The sequence below is a fragment of the Phyllostomus hastatus genome, unplaced genomic scaffold, assembly GCF_019186645.2.
Source record: "Phyllostomus hastatus isolate PE091 unplaced genomic scaffold, TTU_PhHast_1.1 phas_scaffold_21, whole genome shotgun sequence".
In the NCBI taxonomy this organism is placed as follows: Eukaryota; Metazoa; Chordata; class Mammalia; order Chiroptera; family Phyllostomidae; genus Phyllostomus; species Phyllostomus hastatus.
Genome location: NW_025334017.1, coordinates 42,790,917 through 42,809,011, shown reverse-complemented (window position 1 = coordinate 42,809,011; position 18,095 = coordinate 42,790,917). Strand labels below are relative to the sequence as shown.

General features: G+C 39.0%; 1 protein-coding gene and 1 non-coding gene across 12 annotated transcripts in view; both read left to right on the top strand.

The window, feature by feature from the left end:
* Positions 1-18,095, top strand: part of CYRIB (CYFIP related Rac1 interactor B) — a 129,958-nt gene that overhangs the window by 80,961 nt on the left and 30,902 nt on the right. For 5 of the 11 annotated variants that reach the window (XM_045861154.1, XM_045861159.1, XM_045861156.1 and 2 more), the window contains one exon: positions 16,119-16,201. The exons of 1 other annotated variant lie outside the window; for it this stretch is intronic. In XM_045861154.1, coding sequence (XP_045717110.1) covers positions 16,129-16,201 — 73 coding nt within the window. In that variant the 5' untranslated portion in view covers positions 16,119-16,128. Of the gene's footprint in view, positions 1-15,140; positions 15,224-16,118; positions 16,202-18,095 lie in introns of all 11 variants that reach the window. 5 more of the 11 variants (XM_045861162.1, XM_045861155.1, XM_045861163.1 and 2 more) reach the window with 2 other exon arrangements.
* LOC123833432 lies at positions 3,456-3,521 on the top strand. The gene has a single exon (XR_006788262.1). It is a non-coding gene; the product is annotated as a small nucleolar RNA SNORD102 (small nucleolar RNA).

Below are 18,095 nucleotides of genomic sequence, written 5' to 3'. Positions count from 1 at the left end.
ATAAAATATGAAAATACCTCTGATTTTTATTGATGACAAGTTCATACTGTGGTTTGTTGCCTCTACTCTTGATTGAAGGAATTGCTAAATTTCGCAGTTAGTGAAAAGTTTCCCGTCCAGATTCATAGGCACTGAATTCTCTCTCCGGACCCCAGATTACAGTCAAACTCCGGTTCGTGAAGAATCACCTGGGCCTTTCTTTCTTCATCATATTTGATAAGAGAAGTTTTTTTAATGTTCTGTGTAACTAATCTTAAGTAGCACTACACATCTATACCTTAAAAAATATCCTAATGGTGTAGGCTAGAAGTTTTTGAAATAGCTGTGAAAAAACTTCTGATTGATGGTTAATAATCACGAAACAAGATTCTGCAGAAAATGGTGTAGAAGATAAGTGTTAAACCTTGGAGTTTGCTGCCTTGGAAGAGCTCACATTCTAGTTCAAGGAACGTGAACTACACAAGTAAAAAATAAAATAGTTCAAAATTCCAACAGTTTCACAAGAGAAATGTCATAATTAATTGCCGCAGGAAGGATGCAGATAGCAAGTGCTCTGATGCTGTGGAAACACACAGACAAGGTCAAGACTGGTAAAACCGTCCCGTGTTTCTCAGCTGCTTCGGCAGGAACTGCACAATGACAGTGTGCCAGCCTCGTTAGGAAGAGCCCAGAGTGGTGTCACTCGATTTGGAGGTTTGCGCAGCACCTTGCCGCTGACTGCAAATGAAGAAAGGGCAGACCTATTGAAATTCGGTTGCTAGCGAAAACAGCACTAATACTCCTTTTAGGAGCACACGCAAGGCAACACGACACAATAGGTATCTGACTTGGGGGATTTTTTGGTTCTATCAGTATGATGTGACCCTGATGCCATATTTTAAAGATGTTCTCAAAAGCTGCACTGCCCAGGTCATCAGCTTAAGCTCCACTAAAAAACAACAACCCAAAAAACCAATTTGCTGCTTTTGGCCAAGTCACCAAATTTCTGTAGTTCTCAGTCCCTTAAAAAAAAAATTAAAGTTAGAGAATTGAGCTACATAATTTCAAGTCATTTCACGAACCCTATATTCTAGGCTCAGATTTTCTGTCCTTTCTCATTTCTGTCACTTCCCTTCCTTGCAACTTCAGACATATGCTGAAAATATTCCAAGTAATTAAATCAGTTGAACTTTGGTTTAAATAAATATTGTCCCTGTATATACTATGTAGTACCTCAAAAGCTATAATTATTAGACAACATACTTAGTTTAGAAAACTACGTGATAATATACATTTTGCATTTGTCTTACTTAATGGTTTGAAAAATCCATTTAAAATTAATGTGCTCCACTATAAGAAGACAATGGAATGCCTCCTATTCGTTGTTAGTCAGTTTTTTTGGAGCGTGGTAAATCAGCTTTTGCAGTGTTATTTAGTGAAAGGTATCAGGCCTTGTCATTTGAAAGTAGTCATGGAGTATGCTTTTTAAATTTACTCAGGGGATCTGTCTCCATTGTCCAACTAGTATTTTTTAAAGTGTTGCAATGAAAACACGTTCAGTTATAAATAATTACCACCTCCTCTACAAGATCAAAATGTAATGTCCTCTGTTGGAGTCTTTTTAGCACTATACGAGATACTGATTTATAAATGTAGAATTATTCAAGTACCTGTCTTAAAAATTACGTGATTACCAAGAAGAGAATATTTATGTTTTGCTGTTATATACTGCTTATGATGAGCCTAAAGGAGTTATATTTAATAGAATGATTTTAATTGAAGTTGAGGAACAAGGGAAACATTTGACAGTGACCTCCTGTAATTTCACTGTATAAATTCTTTAGTGTGCCAGGCTCAGACAGAAAGATCTGACAAATGGTAGGGAAACATTTAAGGATCCCTTCCTCCTCCCCCCTTTCCCCCCCTTTCTTTCTCTTTCTTTCTTTCTTTCTTTCTTTCTTTCTTTCTTTCTTTCTTTCTTTCTTTCTTTCTTTCTTTCTTTCTTTCTTTCTTTCCCTTTCTTTCTTTCTTTCTTTCTTTCTTTCTTTCTTTCTTTCTTTCTTTCTTTCTCTTTCCCTCTCTCTCTCTTTCTTAATTTTTATTAATTGATTTTAAGAGAAAGAGAGAAACTTTGATTTGTTGTTCCACTTATGTATGCATTCATTGGTTGCTTCTTGTATGTGTCCCGACCAGAGATTGAACCTGCAACCTTGGTGTATTGGGACAGCCCTCTAACCCAGTGGTCCTCCCAACATTTTGGCACCAGGGACCGTTTTTGTGGAGGTTTCATGGAAGACAGTTTTTCCACAGACAGGGTGGGATTGGGGGAGGATGGTGGAGGTCAGGTGGCAATGCAGTGGGGGGTGGGTGAGGCTGGGGGGCGTGGAGCTCAGGTGGGTATGCCGAGTGATGGGGAATGGGAGGAATTTAGCCTGCCAGCCACCTCCTGGGGTTTGGGGAGCCCTGCTCTAACCAGCTGAGCTGCCCGGCCGGGGCAGGACATTTCTTAGTGTACTATCTGTCATCTTTTCCTAGTCACCATGTTATTTTTTCTCTTATAATCTTACTCCTACTTCAGACATTTTAATACTAGTATTGAATTAATTTCTTTCAGAAACAACTGAAATTTTTGAAACTTTTTGGATGAATTATGTGTACTTTCATTTATGACTAGGAAGCAATATGGCAAAATGGTCAAGAGAACTGCTGGAACACAGATTTGCCTGAGTGAGACTTCCAGCCTCACTGTACAGCAAGTTATTTAACCCCTTCTGACCTTCGGGTTGCTCAGAAGTAAAATGAGGATTGTATTGCTAACCAACCTGGCAACCAACCTCATAAAATGGTTGAGGATTTTACAGGATAATACTGTACCTACACTGCTTAGCATAGTACTTGGCACACAGTAAGATCTCATTTGTTGACTTTTACTTTCCTCTAGTACTTAACAGCATCCAAGGCCCTCATGAGTGCTTTGGACACAAAGGTGAAGCTCTTGTCATATTCAAAGAAAAATGGTTCTGTTGCCCTTACTTCCTTAGTCTATGTTTAAGAAGGTCCTTATGGTGAGTATTTCCTAAATAACTCCTTCTAAACATTATTCTCTTTCAGAAGCTAAATCCCCATAATTACTAGGCAGGAGATACCTTGTTTGTAATTTTTTTGCGTATGTGAGTATATGTATATTGTCCGTTAGATACCTTTCTTTGGACTTCAGTTTAATGTGTAGTAAGACATTTCAGTTATTTAATGGGTTGTCAGGTGGCTCAGGAATCGTTTTGTTTGGTTCCAGGAGGCTGGGGACAGCTGGGGCCAATGAGGAGAACTTAGTAAGTCAGTAAATTTCAGCTTAATACAAGTTTTATGTGATTCTTGAGGGCAAGATTCATGTTGGATTAATTGTGCATCATTTGATCATTGGCTGAAGTTTCTAGAAATTGACTAAAGTGTAAAATTTAAATCATTTGAAAATAGAGTGCTTAATGACTCTTTCTGATCGCCTAAAGCAATGTGAAAAATGCATTTCACCGGCTCTGAAAGCTCTTGAGACAAATAGAAGAAAATAGAGTGACTTATTGGGTATAGCCATGAAGAATAAAGCATTAAAGTACAGGCTAGTTGGCTCCTTGTCATGGATATCGTAGAATAAATTCATTCTAAGGTCAGACGGTCAAGCTTCAGTCTTTCGTTCTAGCACGTGTCTTAGTCAGTTTGAGCCACTGTGGCAAAGTACCGTAAACTCAGGTGGCTTACAAACCACAGAAATTTATCTCTCACTGTTCTGGTGGCTGGAATTTCCAGGGTCAGGGTGCCAGCGTGGTTGGGTCCTGGTGAGGGCCCACCATGTGTCCTCCCGTGGTAGAGGTTTTGGGGGAGCCCTCTGGGATCTCTTTGATAAGGACACTAACCTCGTTCATGAGGGCTCCACCTTCATGACTTAGTTATTACCTCCCAAAGGCTCTGTTTGGGTATTACGATTTCCACACGTGAATTTTGAGGGGACATGACATTCATAGCAGCATGGATAGTCCTTTCCTGGTCTGAGATTTTCTTTTCCTTTGATAATTGGATGTAAGGTCATTCTGCTTGATGTCTTTCACTCCTTATAGTGACTGTTTCACATTAATGTTAAGAAGGGACCCCAATCCATCAGAAAAGTAAGGACTATCCTACTTCAGAGAATACTTTATCTTTTAACTCAAATTATGAGAGAAAGAGAGGAGAAAGAAGGGTTTTAGAAACCTCTTGACTGTGTCAGTCAGAGGACGATAATGAGGATCGATGCTCATTCCTGTATGACGGATCCTGGCAGATTTCCTTGAGTGTATCATTTATACAGATTGAAAAGCACAATGGAGTACTGTTTCTGTATGAATACGTACCTTTGTAGTAAAAAACTAAGTATGTTTGAAAAGGAAGCATGCTTTAAGTTCTGGTTACCTTAGGAGATGGGGGGAGAAGGGGGGAGGAAAGGTGGTTGGGGAGGTTGAGATGGTTAACTGCACAAGGATGCAGGGAGGCATCTGAAGCAAATAAAGCAAAATGTCCCTGCTTTAATCGGGGTGGTAGAATATGATTTTTTATGTTTGAATTGTTTCCTAATTTAAAGAAAACAGGCCAGAATCAGCCTGATTGGGAAGCCTTTGGCTAAGTGTTCCCTTTTCCATATGTTCTTAGCGTTGTGTGCGTGCTTCTGTTGGAAAGAAAGCCACACTGTCTTGTGCAGTCTCTTCCACCCTCGGGGTTTTTCAGTGCCAGATACTCGGTGTCTGTCACGGAGATTGGCAGGCAGGAGCTAAGGAAAGGTGGCGTGACTTAAAACAGCAGCCACCACCACCGGGCACTGTAATCACTGGATATAGAAGCATTCAACGTTTTACATGATGGTAAGGCTTTTATTTATTAGATCATTCATGCATCGTCGTCATAGGAGTGTTAGAAAGGGTTCAAATACCTGCATTCCAGCCCCGTTGTTTTTGTGGGGCATTTTGGAGTGAGTCGCATATTCTTTGAGCAACAGTGGCTTCACATTTAAAATTTTTTTCAAATTCTTTATACATACAAAAGAATATATATACCTTTATTTGTAAATGTAAAAACCTTAAAAAAAAGACTCCCATGAATCCACCAGTAGTTGAGGAATTAGAGTATTACCCAGACCTTTTGACGTTGCCCAGTACTACGGCCTTCTCTCTCCAGAAATAAGCAGTGGCTTAAATTTTGTGTTTATCATTCCCTTGCATTTCAATATATATAGTTTACCAAATATGTGTATATATATAATTTTTTCATGGATTTCAAAATAGTGGGAAATTTTAAGAAAGTGAATTTGGAATACTGTTTTTAATTTAACGATCCTATTTTTTTCAAGAGAAACCTTCATAATAAATTCTTATAAAATAGGTAATTTTGAGTTTTGCCTGTTTCATATTTTCACCATACATCATCCTGTGCACTTGTAGATCACGTACCTTGGAACTTAGTGCTCGCCCTTCTCATACTCTGCGTCTGTGCCCGCCGGGAGAGACGTAGCAGGGAACGTTTCTTGGCTTTCTGGCTCTAAATTTGCGGCCGAGGCAGTAATTTGCATTGGTGGTTTAATTTTAAGGGCTGGAGGCATGGAAGAGTACTCGTGCTAGTAATCTCTGAATCAACGTCCAGGATGTGTGACAATTCAATGTAATATAATACTATTTTATTACGGCTTACTTCCATTTACGGGGCAATAATTGATCTAATTTGTTACATTTATTGCACATGGTCAGGCATTCTAGTAAGTCTTTGATTTAAATAGCTTAAATAAGATTTTTCATTGTAAAATACTAAATCTAAGTATATCCACTAGATGTCAGCATTAGTAAAGACGCATGTAACATGTAAAATCATTGTCAGAAGCAATGTGAGAGACTTGGTCTAACAAGTAACTGACGTGTGTGAAGTCGCTTATTTTGTGCTAGAGTCAAGACTAGAAATCAGGTCTCCCAGTTTCCATTCCATCGTGCATTTATGTCACATTTCTTTAAGGCACGTAACTTAATGCCATATAAGTACGAGACTAATAATGTATATTATCTTGACGTGGGGTAGGGAGTCATGGGGAGATTTTAGTACTGCTATAACGGTGCTGTCGCTGGGCACCCTGTGATAACTGACTCCTGCTTCTCTTAGTTTACATTCTGCCAAGGAAGGAGGAGCAAAGATTCACTTGATTAGTAGCTACACCAGTACCAGGTGATGATAGATCAGGTGGTATTGGTAAGGTTAAAGATTCAGCTATTCTCTAGAATATCCTCTGTATCAGTCAGATTTAAACCAGGAAAGGACAGACCTTGCTAGGGGTTTTAAATTGGGGATTTAACGTGTGAATTTACTTACATAGTGTTGGAAGCCCAGAGGTCAGGAGATGGGGCTGTAGGCTCCAACCCTCTAATCATGCCTTGTCTCTCTTCAAGGAGCTTCTGTCTTAAAGCTATTGAGGGGCCTGCCAAGAGTCACCTCATTAAAACAAAAGAGGCTCCTGTCACCCAGGAAATTCCAGGGGATTAGGAACTCTGTTAGGAACTGGGGATAAAGACTGAATATATTTTGCTCAGCCTAATAGTCTCACAATGTGATATTGCTAGTCATGTATCGTAGAGATGTACACTTGATGCCTGTATGACCCTGTTGGCCAGTGACACCCCAATAAACTTAATTAAAAGAGAAAAATAAATAAAATACATTGGGAAAAACAAATATATATATTTCTTTTTTTAATCACTTGTGATCATTTAGACATTAATGGTAACCACAGGAAGCAAGTATCACTTGTAAAGTTGGGGAAACAACAGGGAAGCGGAAGGATAGGTGGATTCTAGGAGCTCAAGAAAGAGCCCTTGCGTTGGCAGCAGGACCTCTGAGGCGGGGTTGGGGGCACCGCACCGCTGCTCCAGGCGCACGCACTGGGAGCCAGGGCCGGGAGCAGAGCCTGTCTTTGCTGGCAGGATTGGAAACCAGAGAGAGGGTCCTTCTCTCCTCTCACCGTGCAGTCTGCGGTCAGTCCCTCCCGCTGATGGAGCCTAACGAGAAGTCGGCTGACAACGCCTAGGAAATACTCTTTGCGGTTCTTCGTCCCACCATCGCAAAGCAGAGGGATAGGCTTGGGGGCGAGAGTTCACCTCGGACTGGGCAGCATTTATTTATCCATGTCGGTTTAAGGACAGTGATATTGTCATGCTTCCTCTCAGAGTTCTGGTCCTTGGATAGCTCGTGCTCAAATTGTCTCGGGATACCGGTGGGAGAAAAAAACCCCTCTGGATATAGAGTCCGGGGGGGCATGTTAAGTCTACTCATTTTATTAAGAGCAGAACCTGGGCGCTTAGGTTCTACTTAGGCACTTTTACCACACAAAGATCAGAAAACAAGGAAGAGCAAGGGAAGAAGCGAAGTCTCAGTGATGCCACTTAATGAACAAATAGTTGTTGCCCATTGTTATTGTGCTAGAACAAAAAATACTATTTAGCAACTCCTCTTGTTGGGGGGAGAGGGGAGAGAGAGAAGTGAAGTAAGTGTGGTGTGGGAAGGAGCCTAGGGCGCAACCAGCGTCTGCAGTGCCCTCAGTAGCATAACGTCGGGGAACTGCCGCAGACGCTTGAGTTGGCTGTTTCTCTCCGTCACTCTGGCACTCACCTGTTGGTGGTTTTCAGTGTCTCACATAAAGTTAGTCCATTCAGTACCATTAGCTGCCATGTCCCTAATGTGAGTTGTAGCCTTATCGGAAGCTTGGAAGGAATTATGATTATGCCTCTCCTTTAAATTATTTTGTGCCCAACTGGCCCTTCAAACAGAAGAGGTGCCACTGGATCCCACCTATTTACAGTTATTCAGGTAATTCAGTAGGTGTATGTTGGATATTTACGCTGCACTACGTTGAGGAATTATTTTGTGTGCTTGTATCAGAGGTGCAACAGGTACATATTTGGCCAATTAAGTCAACACTTAACTAAAGCCAAAGCTGAATATCAGCATAAGATAAACTTTTTAGATACATTAAAAAACCTGAAAATTTACGAAAATTGAATGATTATAATGTTACTAGTTTTAGTAGCCGTATTTTGAAAGTTTGACATTGAACATCTTTTATTCTTACACTATTCATCACCAGCTGCCAGGTTGCTTCTAGAGTCACTCTGCCATTCATTTGCAGTATCAAATGGTGATGTTGCAGTTTCATAGAAGTAGTTCTGCAAAACAGACTTCGTGCAGTGCTTGAGGAAGGTGGGACCTGGATATTTCCGGAAGCAGATGTGCTAAGAGAGATTGTTGATATCAGTTGAAAATTTTTGAGGTTTCTGCTATTTTAGCTTGTACTTGCTGCTTTCTGCAATCACTTGAGCTCTAGAGATGTGGAATTGGAGCCATGTGAGTGGCTTTCAGGATAACAAAACCTTGTGAATTTCTACCTGCCTTTCAACCTTGCATTCACCTCATTGCATTATCTGCTGTGTAGTCAATGATTAGAAGGACCTTTTCAGCAGGTGGCATAAAATATTTCAGTAATTACCCAATATCTTCAGCAGCTGCCAGCAGGTGAATTAGGTTGTCTGAAAGAACCATTGCTTATTAGTAATATTTTTTGTGTCGGTGTTGTTATCTTCAGAGTACAATAGTAATACTTTTTTATATGAAGACAGGTTTTTTAGCATGCAGTACCTGCTTGGTTGAGTATATGACAAAGCAGTTCCAGAATTGCTTGTATATCTCTGGTAATTTGTCTTTGGAAGGAGAATTATGAAAGCGATTCACTATGTTTTTGCTCATGCGATTGTATTTTGTTATATTATGTTGTATTATAGTTTCTGAAAGCACAACTGAAGGGAATGAACAAAATTTAAGCTTGTAATTTCTCAGTCACTCTTGGCCTTTACCATGTATGTTCCACTGTCTGTGGAAATTGCATCATATTCTTCATTACTGATTTCCCATTCTGTTAATGTTTCTTCAGTTTCATAGTACATGTGGTATGACAACCAGTCATTTCTTGGTAGACAAGTAAAGCAGAAGCATAGTTGAATTTCACATTAACCCAGCATATTGTCAGTTTTAAAGACTCCCTTTTGTTTTTACAGGGGTGAAAATCTAATTAAGATAAAGAAATAGCATATCTGACATGAAGTAATATTTTTATGCACAACAATATAATTTAGGAACATTTTACAGTAACATACTTTCTAGGGCACTTTTTTGCCAAGGATCCTGAGCTTGCATTGGGTACATTTCATTTTCTTCCCTGGGAATGGGTGGCCGTTCCCAGCGGTCATCTTGGCAGGTTTCTCCCACATCCACATGTGCTTAGCCACCACGAACTGGAAGGTATGGAACTGTGTTCTTAGGAAATCTGTGGTTTTGAATTTTATTAGAACAAAGCATGTTTTCAGCGTCTCCTTTTTCTAATACCTCATCATACTTCCTTGCATTCTTTATTCGGTTATCCGTGTTGAGGATGATAATGGACGTTGACTTGATTTTGGAGTTTGTCCTCCTTGTAGAATTTTGAGGGGGCAGAATTGACATGCTTCTTTTTAATTCTTTTTCAAAAGATGTGAAAAAATTCAGAATTTTTCTGGAGGAAATGAAATGAAATTCAATACCAGTTTTAAAGTTTATTTTGTCCAATGTTACGAATGCTGTTCAGTCTTACAAAATCAGAAGTGGGACACAGGCTAGTCTCCACTCTTATTTGTGTTTTGGAGTCCATTTATGGCCACAGAAAGATACTATGTTCTTCCTGTGGCCAACTGTGGACTTGCATGATACTCATATTATCTGTCAGTTTATTTCCATAATATTTAACATTTTAAAAATTCTTAATGGTTGTACATAAAGTTTATGGCTTTTACTCAAAGAGAGGGAGACTGACTTTATCGATTTGATTGGAAAGGCAGCGAGTCCTTCCTAAATTCTAACGCCTTAATTTTCAATTCAGTTCAAAGTTTTCAGTTGTCAATATTTATTTTGGTTTTTCCTCTCCCCTGTTTGGAACACACTGTGTGTATGTTTAATCATGAGTTATTTAATAAACATTGGTAACTACCTACAGTGTCCCAGGCATTGTTCTAGGACTTGGGGATGGAGTAGTATATAAAACAAAGACCCTGCCTGCCTGAAGTTTACCAGCAGTGGAAGACAGATAATCAAAAGAATGATAACGATCAGTTTGAGGAGGAGATAGAGAGGGTAGGGGAGAGATGGATGGATTGGTCAAGGAAGCCCTCTCTGAGGTGGTCTCATTAACCAGTGCCTGAATTCAAGTAGCTTGTTGTTTGATGATCTGTGGACAGAGCGTTCCAGGCCAGGAGGAGATGTTTCTTTTTCTTTCTTTTATCGGTAAAAAATGTAGTGAAGTCATTTCTTGTGTGTGAGGATAGAGAGATTGTTGGAGGTTAGAGGAGATTTTTTTTAAAAAGCCTTCTGGAATGGTCATGTGGCGGAGCGGGGAAAGTACATTCACTGAAGGTATGTAGCAGATTACTAGGCAAAACAGGATGTGCATTTAAAGTAGTGATTCTTAGGGGTGGGGGCAGTTTTGCCCCATAGGGGTTCTCTAACATGGAAATGTTACTGGTTGCCATAGTTGGGCGTTAGGGTAGAAGCCCGGGGTGCTGTTAAAACTCTTACAATGCATTTACAGACCCCACAAAAGGCAACTATATGGTTCAAATGCTCATTTTACCAAGTTTAACAAACCCCCATTTATAGTGAAGTGAGTCAGTGTGTTGATGAGTTTCTCTTCTTTCTCATCCCCCACTTGGAAATATTTATCGAGTTTTTGCTTGTGGAGAAAACTGACACCAGACAAACAGAGTGACTGAGTGTGTGTTCCGCATGCTGAAGGAGGAAGTTGGGGTGTAGGAGGCAGTGGGGCAAGGGTGCGGCTGCCGTCGATCAGGTTGGCAGACCATCCTCCCGGGAGCGGGCGTCTGAGATGAGCCCGAGGGACGGAAAGAAGCCATCCTTGGGCCTGGCACTCCAGGCAGAGGACACAGCGTTCTAAGACCCTTGAGTGTAAAAGAATCAAGGAAGTAAAAGTATCTTAAAGGAATTTTCTAGAAAGAGAGAAGAAATAGTATATTAACTGTAGTGTATCATTGTGTTTCTTTTGGTTTCTATTTTAATTAAGGAAACTTCAAATGCTTTGTGGGGAGATGGTCTAATGTAGTTATTAAGTGCTTTTTGTGAGCTCAGAAACACATTCCACAGACCCGGCCAGGAAGAGTGTTTTCCTTTCCAGATAAGTAGTCAACTGTGAAACACACTTGTAACATAAGAGCTCATTGTCACGAAACTCCACCATAATTATTACACTGGAAGTAAACTATATTTGGTTTCTGTGTATTAAATTTCTTTTTAGATTACTTAATAAATACAGTGTTTAGTTTGAATCCAAAGATTACAATAAAAAGCAAATTTGAAAGAAAATTCTTCAGCTTTTCCTCCTAATTAAAATGGTAAGACTTGCAGTTTTCTTTCTGAAATATATTTACCATTTGCTTTGGAATAGTGTCTCCAAAATAAATCAGTAGTATTTTGGACCAAGTTGTATATGACCTGAAAGATCTTTTATATATTTTGTTATCCTTTTTATCAGATTTATTTGTTCCTTTGAAACTTAGAAGTCTTATTAGTCAGACATCTTTTAGATGCAAGTGACTGAAGCCCAACTCAGCTAAACAGGTAAAGGGGAAATGGATTGAAAGAAACTAGGGTGTTAAAACCAGAAGGAAATCTAGCTACTAAACTGACGGAAGTGGCAAGTGGAACTTGGGACCAAATGGAATGAGCAAGCAGTGACTCTAGGACACTTTCTGTGACCCTGCACTGCAAGTTGGCTTCGTTCTCTTGTGACAGACTGGCTTCTTGTGGCAGGAAGTGAGACTGCCCCACCCTGTGAAACCTCACATTCCACAGGTTCCGCTGCTGGGCTGCTGGGGGCTGGGCCTTTGGTCAGTCAGGCTCTGCCTGCTACAGCCATAGCAGCAGCAGCAGCACAGAGATGGCAAGGCACGGTGCTAAAGTTAGCCATTTACGAGCTCGTGAACCCTCTGCAGTGGGTGTTTATGACTGTGCATTTTAAGGATGAGCATACAGCGGGATGGAGAAGTCAGGAATCTTGACTAAAGTCTCAAAGCTGAAAGTGGCATAGTTAGGGTTTGAACCCCAGGCACTCTGGTATCTACCAAAACCGACAGTCAGCCACTGTGTTGCATTCACTGAAATCAGCCAGACCGAGGGGATGGGGGGTTTTGTTTGGTTTTGTTTTGTTTTTGGCTGAAGATTTAAATAATGCAAGACAGATACAGTTTTAATTTTTTTGTTTGTCCTTACAAGAAAAGATATGACAACTAATAATATAATGAGCTATTTCCAAATCTTTGAAAAATTCCACGAGCTTTTTGTTCAGAGACACACCGGGTGCGGGTTGCCTGCAGAGCATCTTGCCTGCGTGCTGTGTGGCGGAGGGGCTTACTGCATCGGACTGCTGTTGCACTGTATCAGTGGTTCTCAGCCAGGGTGATTTTGCCTCCCAGGGGCATTTGGTAATATCTGTAGTCATTTTTAGTTGTCGCAGCCTGTGTGGTTAATAGTGCTGAGGCTGAGAAACCTGTACAGTATAAACTGGGCCATTTTCAAACTAGGAGTCTGTATTTGTACTGAAGAGGTTAAAAAATGCTACATCTTTGAGCACTTACGGAGAGTGCACCAGGACCCAGTGTGAAGCAGGGTGAGGGGTGTGGGGTCGCATTAGGCCCGGACACCTTGGAAAAAGGACTAAATAGTGGAAGACGCTTGCAGGAGGGGATGTAGGAAAGTGGAGCTGGCAGACTTGGCTGGTTTCCCTGTCTCCCTGAGGATCAACTGTGTGCGCACAAGTGAAAAGCTAAGGAAACTAATCTCTGCCTTCCTCCTCCCTCCTGTACCTGCTGATGGTCTCAGAGGACTGATTCTAGGACAGCATTTCAGCAGTGTTCTTGACAAAAATAGGCTAAAAACGGGCTTTGTGATATACTGTGATTCATAACATTGCAATTAATCGATAGATTGAAAACTGGTTTGTATGAAAAGAAATAGAACCTAAATACCACATAATCCTTTCAGAATGTTACTTTGATTATGTATTTTATCCTTTCAGATAGTTACTATGATTATGTGTGTTTTACTGATAAAACAAGTCCCAGGGTGGTTAACTAGCCTCCTCAAGGTCAAACAGCTAGGAAAGCTAGAGTTGGAATTCTGGTTTGGTACATGGACTAATAAACTCTTGCCACCAAATGGTATGCTGCCTTGCTCCCTTTTAAAACAGTTACAGCCTTTCTCAAGCTTGCTTTCCGCCTGTAGTTGACACTTTGATACACTAGGTAATTCTTTGCATATTTGGTCTCAGTTCTTGTTAGTGAGAGAATTTATGTGTTTGGAAACATAGTCCGTTGTATTTGAAAGCTTTTAAAACTTAAAGCAGTGAAATAGTCTATCTCTAAGTGGTTTCTAAAATTTATTAAATAAATTTAGTAACCAATTTGAGGTAATTATTTGAATGTGATGATTTTGGAACAATGCTTATATTTTCCTTACATGTAAAAGGTTGTCATTAGCATCGTCCCTATGTGCCAAGGTTGCAGGTCTGACCCCCAGCCAGGGCACACGCCAGAATCAGCTGATGAATGCATGAATGAGTGGGGCAGCAGATCAGTCTCTCTCTCTCTCTCTCTCTCTCTGTCTCTCTCTCTCACTCTCTAATCAGTTTTTTAAAAATCGTTCTTATTCTTAAGCTTTCTATAATGTATAAGATAATTAAGATAAAATAGTTCCCTCTTAGTTTTTAACTCAATCCATTTGTGTAAAACATTGTACAAAATCTTTCCAGTGAAATCCTGTGTACTAGGGATTTTGATACCAAAAGTAAGACATCCTGCCTCTCCCATGGGGAGACTATTGTTTTAAAAAAGAGGGGGCCATTCATTATTTACCATATTTGTGAATAAGTTAGATTGCTTTAACATTTTCTAAAGAAATGTGTGTCAGTCCAACAGATAACAGTTATACATACACTGTTACTTCCTCTTTGTGGAGTTTAAAGTTAAGGACATAGACCATTGTCCAGGGAGTGGATGGGGGGTGGGGACGGGCAACACAGGTGGCCAGAAATGATAACTCTTTCCAGACTTCTTGTAATGGGGATGAGTAATAAGGTGTCTCCTTTCATTGATTAAAAATATTGTTACTTGTATGTTTAATTTAGCTTGTATTTGCTAGCAGTTCCATATTTGGAGAAAAGGTATTGAGATTGGGGGAGGGGACTTATAGCTACTGCCACTTCCAAGTTTGAGCCTGGCTTCCTGATGTCCCCGACACCTCCCTCCACGTCCGTCCTCCCTGAGTCCTGGCAAATGCTTGGGCAAGATTTATGCCAATGCCTCATTTTTACTGTTCTTCTTCTGCAAACTCACTAAGTTACAGTAATTGTTAGCGCCCTTCGTACTGGTTTGGTATGCTAACTTTTAAGGTACCTGCTTCGTGTGGTTGTATATAGTTAATATTGTTGAATAATCAGTCCATGAGTTAAATAATAACATGTTTGATTTATCTTTGGAGTATAGATGATATAAGAAATAATTGGTTTATGTGTGGTAAAACTTTTTAAATAGGTCATTAATTGATAACTCCCTTCAGTCTTTAATGGTTAAAGATGGTTTGAATATTGCCTTTGTATTCCCAGTAGGTTTGACAAAAGGAAACTATTCCTGTTATTTAAAGATATGGTGTCAATATTTACTTACTAGGGAAATCTTTTTTTGATGTTAATTTGAATTAAGAATACTTGTCTCAACCATCTTAAAGAAGTAACACTAGCATAGATTAATCAAATGTAAATATTGCAAGTTATATTTAAAAATCTAATCTTTTTTCAATCTTGCTTATGTAACTTTTTTGATATGTGGAAAAGAGGGACAAGAGCTGTGAACTCAGGGCCAACTGTGCTTTTGTTGTTCCAAATTTGCAGTGCCAGGAGCATATAAACTTGCACCTGCTGGTAATTATGAGCAAGCCAGCCTTTGCTGAATCCCAGGCCTCTGCTTAAAATTTTTTTTACTGGAACTAAATGATGTTGCCATTTTTATTTTTAGGTTTGCTGGCATGGGTAATCTCATTAAGGTGCTAACCAGGGACATAGACCACAATGCAGCACATTTTTTCTTGGACTTTGAAAGTAAGTCTCTTTAGCCCTTCACAGCTGGTGCATAATGGTAAAGGTGAAAGATTAATTATACTCACACCGCAGTGAAGGCCAGCCAGAATATTCATTAATAAAACTTGGGGAATCAAAGTTTGCATGATTCTTTTTCTTAATCGTAGGCAAACATCACCATCATATGTATAATTCTTTAGTTTTTCATTTGCTGAAATCATGTTGAGTCTGTAGCCAGTGCTGTCCTTTCATTAGTCCATGAAGCCAGCAGCCTTATGATGAACATTCTGATAGTATGCCGTGGTGACTACGCTTATGATCCTGTGGTGATTTTGTAAAAAATCGGGAGTGTGCTGCATATCCAGAATCAATACCTAAATAACCTCCACAAATTAAGAATCCAAATTTGGTTAGAAACACATGCTTTATTTCATGGCATACAGGAAGTAAGCTGAATATTCTGCTATTTTAAGATGGAATGCAAAGGTGAGCTATGGCCAAAACTCTAGATATTTGGCTTTGAAATAAATTATTATTTCAGTGCAATTTTAAACAAGATTACATGTGAATAATTCTTGATCAGCAATTTCTTTTTCAGAATTCTAGCACTATTGGAATACTTAAAGAATTTTTCATTATAAGGCCATTAATGAAACTTGTCTTGGGAGAGTTTTGAGAAGAAGTAGAGCAGCAGTCGTGCCATTGTGTGCAGGAAAGCCGCATTTCACCTCCAGGTCCTACACATCAGCACGCTGAGCACCCGGGTTGCTGTCTGCCAGAGCACATCTGGGTGACCTGAAGGACGAATTCATGGCCTAATGAACCTCTTCCCTGTTGCTATTGAAACAAACAATAAATTTCCGATGTTCTTTTTTATAAAGGGATATTTTCTCTTTTCTTATTCTTGTCTTGACAGGTACCTTAACATGGGGAATCTTCTTAAAGTTTTGACATGCACAGACCTTGAGCAGGGGCCAAATTTTTTCCTTGATTTTGAAAGTGAGAAGATGATTTTATATCTATTTCTCTTTGCCTGCAGTAGACTGCGTTTGTCTTGCACTAAATGAACGTTTCCACTTTGCCATCTCTTTAACTGCTTTGCATGACTGAGCTATGAATTGCTGGAATAAAATTTCTGGTGCCTTCTAGAACTGAAAATCCTATTTTTTAGATTAAATTGTGATAAAATGCTTTGACTTTTTATGAGAGATTCATATCTCTTAGTTGGACATTATTTTACAATTTGAGATCGCTAATGAAAACATTTGAGATTCTCTAAAGAAAACATTTCTATGAAAAATTTTGATGGAAAGGACAAATGCTACTTCACAATTTGCTAATAGAAGCAATATTTGGGGGAAATTATTGCAGTTGAAAAAAATGAACTATTAACACTGTGTACCTAATGAAATATTTTAATACAAATCTGTTCATGAAGGCCATTCAGAGCTCAGTAATTTGGGCATAATATTAAAAGGTAGGTGTGAACCTTAATTATTTAATCTTTGCACATAATTTGAAAAGTTAAACTCATGTATTTATTTCAGGAGTTAATTTTTTTCTAACTCTAAATAAAAAGAAAAATAATGGGTTCACAAACCTTTAAGTAATTTGCCTTCTGTTTGTTTTATGTTGCATGACCTATTGTAATGTGGTCTGAGGGTAGCAGGTAAGTGTTGTTGACCCCATGCATGCTGAAAAGCTTTTGCTTCTTTGGCTGTCAGTATTGCTTTAGCCTGTCTGGTTGTCAAATCAAGAAAAATGATATTAAATTGGTGTTTTAGTGTGAATGTTGCTATTTTAACTGATCATTAGAAAATTGTTAGGAAAGGGTGAAGAGATAGCCTTTAGACTAAATCATGAAATCCCTTGCATCATCACCTGAGGTTAAAACTTTTAGTAGATTTTTAAATACTTAAAATTTAAGGCCTTTTCTGTTTTAAAAACAAAATAAACGAATCCCTTGAATTCTCAGAGAATCATTGCATTTTTCATCAACCTCAATTTAGTTTATGTGATGTTGTGAAATTAATTCTACTCCATGAATAATTTATATATTTTTTCTTTAAACCAGGATAGCTCATATGAACACATTAGTTTATAGTTTTTCTGAATTTTATGGAATAATTTGTGGTCTCTGATATTTTTCTACTTTTATTGCATTCCTATCAATGTTCTGTAAATAGTTTGGGTACGGTGTGCAGGCTAGCAAAGACTAGTGATGTCAATATCAGGACCGTCATAAATTGTTGGGCTTTTAGGGGAACATGTAGTTAAACAAGTACGGTTTTCTTGACCCTTCTCAACAATTTAACAAGGCTATTTTAAGTGCATGTTTAGCATGAATTTTAATCAGCTTCCGGATGTTGAGCAGATTGCTGACTTGAAGGTTGTTCTTTCAGATGAGGCAACTTACATTAAAGCTGTATTTTAGTTTATTTGCATCTGTTTCCAACTTGGTCTTGTGTGTTTTTCTGCTATTCTGTCTCCTTTTACTCTGTCTCAAATTCCTTACGTTTGCAGAATCTTGGCTCTGATACAGTCAAGATCTTGTTCAAGACTTGGCACTTGATCTTTTTATAAACCCAGCGTTATGTTGTGGTCAAGTGAGAAGCATGAATTTACTGTAGTGTTTAAAATATTATTTGGTCTTGGTTTTCTAATATGGGGTGGGTTTGGATCATTATCCTTAAAATTTAAAAAAACTAATTAGTGGCAGCAAAAGGTTAGAATCGCTAATAATAATTACCAATAACCAAGAGCTACATATGAAGTGTTAACATGTTAAAGACAGTATAAATTAAGGAATGGTGTTTGTTGCTTATATCAGCCAATGTAGAACCTTTGGTTTGGCACTTACTGGTATACAGTAAATGAAAAGTCGTGAAAATAC